The 6,429-nt window shown below is 32.7% G+C and overlaps 1 protein-coding gene across 2 annotated transcripts in view; it reads left to right on the forward strand.

Annotated features, from left to right (window-relative positions):
* Positions 1 to 6,169, forward strand: part of SUMO1 (small ubiquitin-like modifier 1) — a 26,498-nt gene extending 20,329 nt beyond the window's left edge. For both annotated transcript variants that reach the window (XM_012655380.1, XM_012655385.1), the window contains 2 exons: positions 1,398 to 1,469; positions 5,332 to 6,169. In XM_012655380.1, coding sequence (XP_012510834.1) covers positions 1,398 to 1,469; positions 5,332 to 5,400 — 141 coding nt within the window. In that variant the 3' untranslated portion in view covers positions 5,401 to 6,169. The remainder of the gene's footprint in view (positions 1 to 1,397; positions 1,470 to 5,331) is intronic.
* The last annotated feature ends 260 nt before the right edge of the window (positions 6,170 to 6,429 follow it).

Here is a 6,429-nt window from a genome sequence, read left to right on the forward strand (position 1 = left end):
ATAATCTCGAAAAGAATTTAAATCAAATGAAGTGTAAGTTTGCATGTACTTACATAGTAGTACATATTGAAAAATAGTTTCAATTTCTTTGGATGCTTTTGGGACAGAGTTTAAACACCCACAGTGAAAATGTTAATATATTAGATATTGAGCAAAACTTTCATAATACAGTAAGCCCTCAATGTCAATAGATTCTTGGAAACTGCAACTTTAAGCAAAACAGTGTACATCAGGTCCTTGAATAACATCACTTTGTTATAACATTGATGAGGAAAAAAATGGTTTCATTATATGTTGTTTTGCTTAAAGTTGTAGTTTCTAAGAACCTATTTAGATTAAGTGAAGCCTTACTATACATTTTGGTTTAGTAAATGATTCTTGATTTGTACTTACTGGTAAAGTTATTTCCCTTTAAATGAGTCATCACCTGCAACCCTCCCACCCCGCTTTTTTTAGAGACAGGATCTCTCTGTGTCGCCCAGGCAGGAGTGCAGTGGTACAATCATAGCTTACCGTAACCTCAAACTCCTGGACTCAAGCAGTCCTCCCACCTCAGCCTCCTGAGTAGCTGGGTCTACTGCTGTGCCACCACACCTGGCTAATTTTAAAAATTTTTGTAGAGATGGGGAAAAAAAAACTATGTTGCCTAGGCTGGTTTCAAATTCCTAATCTCAAGCCATGCCTCCCCTCTGTCCTTGCACACTCAGCCTCCCAAAAGTGTTGGGATTATAGGCATGAGCCACTGTGCCCAACCCATCTGTTTCCTTTTAGCTGTCATTGTTGAATAGTGATTAGAAAAATATATACTAATATATTCTGTAATATTTACAGTGCTACCTGTCTCATCACAGGTATACTGTAGCTTATCTGGTTGCCTATTGTGCTTTACCAAATTTTATAATCTGATAAAAACCAATTTGCTTGTATAGTTGGAAGCTAGTGAGTGCTCATTCAATTTCTGATTTTACCTTTTATACTAGCTCACAGATTTAGGGAGAAAATGAATCGAATAGCAGTCAAGAGTGCATAGGCTTAGAAATAGGTTTGGGCTTAAATTCTTGGCTAGCTGTTTAGGTTTTCTAGCTGTAAAATGAAGATAAGGTGATACTACCTTCCAGTGTTGTGCTAAACATTTATGATTATGTGTGTAAAGTACTTGGTACAGTAAAGGCCTAGCAAATAGTTGGTACCCAATATATTATTATGATGTTTATGATAGAATTAGCTATCTAGTTTTATGTTCTAGGCCTTTAAAGCCTTTCATGCTTGCTTTTTGTGCATTCAGGTTCCTAGTTCCTGTTATATCTTGCAAGATTTGTATATGTGTGTTGGGGTGTGTGTGTGTGTATACATATATATGTATATGCATAATATATATATTTTTTTAATCTTTTTAGGGAGTTCCAATGAATTCACTCAGGTTTCTCTTTGAAGGTCAAAGAATTGCTGATAATCATACTCCAAAAGAAGTAAGTATAATTTTTTCCTGAGCCAAGAAAAATTTTAAATTCTCCTTTGAACTATTTGGTTCACTGGTATTAAATTCTCTTTTTCTTGAATATTCTCTGATTTAAGTGTTATATCATTTGTCAGAAAAAATAATGTTTTGGGTTGAACTTCCCATATATTACCTTTAAAAGTACCAATAAAAAGGGAGGTAGAAACTAGGAATTGAGTACTGAAATTGTCATAAGGCACATGCTACATCTTTTTTGAAGATGGACAAATGTCCCTAAATTTGGCAGATTTCTGGTACACTTTCATGGTGATAGGGACCTTATTGGTTCGATTTTGATTTATGACCCATTTTGAGAATGTTAATACAGAAGCTTAGTGTATATTAATGTAATAATATTTGGCTCTATCATCTTGTTTTATGCTTTTTAAAAAAATGCTTCTGTGTCTTCATTTAATTGTTTTTATTGTATGGACTATTTTCTTTGCTTATATATCCCTCCACCCTGGTATCTCAAAGTAAAGTGTGCGTGTGTGTGTGTGTGTGTATGTATCTGTATACATAGATTCTCCCCTCCATATACAAAATGACATTTCTGATAGAACAATGCATGGTTATTTTTTATTTTAAAAACATTTTAAACTTACTGAGTTGTGAGAATAGTACAGTATTCTCCTGTATGCCTATTCCCTAGATTCACCAATGAAGATTGTGCAGCAGTTGTTTCATCGCTATGTATGCATATTATCATTATTGCTGAACCATTTGAGATTAAGTTGCAGATAATCATGACCTTTTACCCCTGAATATTTTAGTGTTTTATCTTTTAAGAGCCACAGTTCAATGATTAGATTTAGGAGATTTAACATTGATGCAGTATTATTATTGAATATGCAATTAAAATAGATTTTGCTATTTGTCCCAATAAGATACTTTATAGCCATTTTTTTTACCTGACCCATCCAGGATATGCATTCTAACTAGTTGTCATGCCTCTTTAGCCTGCTTCAATCTATAACAGTTCCTCATTTTTTTTTTTTTTTATCACACTGACAGTTTTTAAAAAGTACAGGCCAGTTTTTTTTAGAAAGTCCTTCAATTTGGGTTTGTCTGCTTCTTCTTGATTAGATTAAGTTTTGCCTTTTTGGTGGGAGTAGCACGGATTGAAGCTGTATATTTCTGAGTGTATCACATCTGGAGGTACATGATGTCTCTCTGTCCCATTATAGTTAATGTTAACTTTGGTCACTTAGTTAAGGTGGTAACTGCTAGATTTATCCACTACAAGGTTATAATGTTCCCTTGTAATTAATAAGTTATCTTTGGGGGGTGCTTTGTAACTGTATGAATATCCTTTCTTTCTTTAGATATTGGCCAAGTGGGGGGCCACTTCAAATTGGCATCTGTGTTGTTTTTGACAATTCTCCATATTTTTAAAAGTTTTTATTTTGAAATAATTTTTATCTTACAGAAAGTCTGTAAGAATAGTACAGAAAATTCCCATATACTTTCCTCCAGCTAGATTCACTTATTTTTTAATATTTTGCTACCTTTGCTTAATTATTCTCTATGTATATGTATGGATGTATGGATGTATATATTTTTTTCCCTCTCCCCGTCCCCAAACCATTTGGGAATGGGTTGTGTACACCATGACCATTTACTGCTTAATATTTTATGCGTATTTCTTAAGACAGTATTTTTTTTATATAACTGTAGTACTTTTAATCAATTTCAGGAAATTTAATACTGTTAGAATACTTTTAATCTACAACCTAATTTTGTCATTTGTCCCAATTATGTCATTAATAACAAATTTTCTCCATCACAGGATCTAGTTCAGTTATCACATGTTGTGCTGTCTCTTTATTTACTTTTAATTTGGAACAGTTCCTCCTTTCTTTGTCTTTCATGACATTGACATTTTTAAAGAATACAAACCAATTATTTTCTAGAAAGTCCCTCATTTTGGGCTTGTCTATTTCCTCATTACTAAATTCAGGTTATGTATTTTTGGCTGGAATACTACATAAATGGATGTGTCTTTCTTAGGTTGTACTATCTGGAGCACCTGAAGTTCCTTATGGATGTGTTAATTTTGATCACTTACTTTATATGTTGTCTTTTTTCCTACTGTGTAGTTACTGTTTTTCCTGATATAATTAAGTAATTTGTGGGACATACTTGGAAACTATGTAAATAACCTCTTTCTCATCAAAAGTTTCCCCTAGATTTAGCATGCCCTTGCTTTCTTGAGCTCTTACTTTCTGGCATAATAAAATGTTCCAAACTCATCTTGTACTTTCCTTGTCCTAACTTAGCATAATTTCTGGCACCCAGTAGATACTTAATATGTTTTACTGACATTTTTCCTCACTATAATTAAGGAGATTATCTTTTCAGAGAAATGTTGGGGCAGTTGGAGAGAGTAGGCATTTAGAGAGTGACCTCCTTGTGCTATTTGTTCACTTTTCTCTACTAATGTACTTGTTGGAGGTTGTAGTTTCATATTCTCTATAGCTTGAAGACACATGCTATCTTCCTGATTTGAAGGTTCCTTATAACATTTGGAATTTTATTTCTTGCAGTATTTATCAAGCCATATGTGCAATTAAGTTTTAAAAGCATCTTTAATAGTATTTTAATATTTATATATGTGCCACAATCAAAACAGCTTAACATTAGAGCCGATCTGATCACTTCAAAATCCTCAATCCACATAAGTCTGTTATTTTTAGATTTTTTTAGCATATCTTAATTTTCATATGTATAATTCTGCCCAAAAATGTCATCTATAAAATACAAAACTTTTCTCATTGGAAGAGATTACTGATCTTAGACTTCCCTTTAAAATTTTATTTTCCATTTGTTTTTGTGATCCATTGTAGTTTTCAGTGGAAACAATGCTAGTTTTTGTTTTTAGTCTGCCTATTACAATGCTTCTCTACTCTGGCTGCATACCTGAATCAACAGATTCAGTCTTGTTCTCACTGAGGGTAACACCTGATTTCTGTGTGATAGTATGTCCCCTTATATACTGTCTTTTCTTTTCTGATAGTTAAAAGTAATAAAAATTCAAACTACCAAAGCATATAAAATGGAAAATAAATGTATGCTGAGTAGCTCTGTATTTTCATTTCTCAGCGGCAATCATCATTAATAGACTAGTGAAAAAAATTCCAGAATACTTCAGTGCATATAAAGCACATCAAAAAATAAAAAGATAATTGCTCATACTTAATGTTCTGTAAAAGACATTTTAAAGGACCTTTGTAAGAATTAAAGAAGGGATGGACTGAAAAGTCTAGCTTATAAAACTGGAGCTATTGAATAAGAGTAGATGTATAGATAAATTTTCTGCATTGAAAGTGGTCACTATCAAAGAAAATGATAGTTATATGCTAGAAGGAATTGAAGAAGATGAATGAACCCTTAGGCAATATTTTTCTGACTAAAACCACATATATTTTAAAGTGAAAACAAGTTTTTTGAAAGAAATGAGATTCTATCAAGTAATTACATCTAAAAGTAAAATGCTTTTTAGAAAATATGTCATCAAACTATTATTTAAACTATTAAATACATGTTTTATTTTAACATACTTGTTAAAAACACTTCAGTTTTATGTAGTGAATAAACTGGGAACTGAAATTGACTCAGGAAAACAAGATGAATAACTGGATAGACACAGAATCGGGAAAAAAGACATACCTTTATGTTCTTTAAGTTGAAGGAGATAGGATTCTTAATCTTAAAGGAGTGTAAGTATGGATCTTGTATCTTTTTGCACTTTAAATTGGTGGCCACAACTGCAGCCAATTTTAAAATAGTGCTTTTATATTCTACTACTAACATATTTTTCTTTTCTGTTACAGCTGGGAATGGAGGAAGAAGATGTGATTGAAGTTTATCAGGAACAAACGGGGGGTCATTCAACAGTTTAGATATTCTTTTAATTTTTTTCTTTTCCCTCAATCCTTTTTTATTTTTAAAAATAGTTCTTTTGTAATGTGGTGTTCAAAACAGAATTGAAAACTGGCACCCCATCTCTTTAAAACATCTGGTAATTTGAATTCTAGTGCTCATTATTCATTATCGTTTGTTTTCATTGTGCTGATTTTTGGTGATCAAGCCTCAGTCCTCTTCATATTGCCCACTCCTTTTTAAAAATTACATGTGTGCACAGAGAGGCCACTGTTTTCAGGACTGTGCATTTTCAGGCTTGTGATAAATAAGATCGACCAATGCAGGTGTTCATAATGACTTTCCAATTGGCCCTGAAGTTCTAGCATGTGATTACTTCACTCCTGGACTGTGACTTTCAGTGGGAGATGGAAGTTTTTCAGAGAACTGAACTGTGGAAAAATGACCTTTCCTTAACATGAAGCTACTTTTCAAATTTGAGGGTCTGGACCAAAAGAAGAGGAATATCCAAGGTGGAGTCAAGATGACAGACAAGGTGAGAGTAATGACTAACTCCAAAGATGGCTTCACTGAAGAGAAGGCATTTTAAGATTTTTAAAAAATCTTGTCAGAAGATCCCAGAAAAGTTCTAATTTTCATTAGCAATCAATAAAGTTATTCATGCAGAAGTGTATACAATAGAACACTGCTCTTTTTGATTTTATTTGTACTTTTTGGCCTGGGATATGGGTTTTAAATGGACATTGTCTGTACCAGCTTCATTAAAATAAACAATATTTGTAAAAATCATACTAATGCTCATTTTATTTTAATTGTATAGGAAGTAAAAAGAAAATGCCTAAAATAAGGTTTTCTTGCAGAATACTGGAAATTGTTTACACATGGTACAATTTTTTTCTTCATTACTGTACAGTGATGACGTTAATGACTTTGAAGCACTGAAGTTACTGAAGTGCCTTCTGAATCAAGGATTTAATTAAGGCCACAATACCTTTTTAAATACTCAGTGTTGTGTTTTTTTAAAAACTTGATATTCCTGTATGGTGCAT

The sequence above is a fragment of the Propithecus coquereli genome, unplaced genomic scaffold, assembly GCF_000956105.1.
Source record: "Propithecus coquereli isolate 6110/MARCELLA unplaced genomic scaffold, Pcoq_1.0 Scaffold113, whole genome shotgun sequence".
Taxonomy (NCBI): Eukaryota; Metazoa; Chordata; class Mammalia; order Primates; family Indriidae; genus Propithecus; species Propithecus coquereli.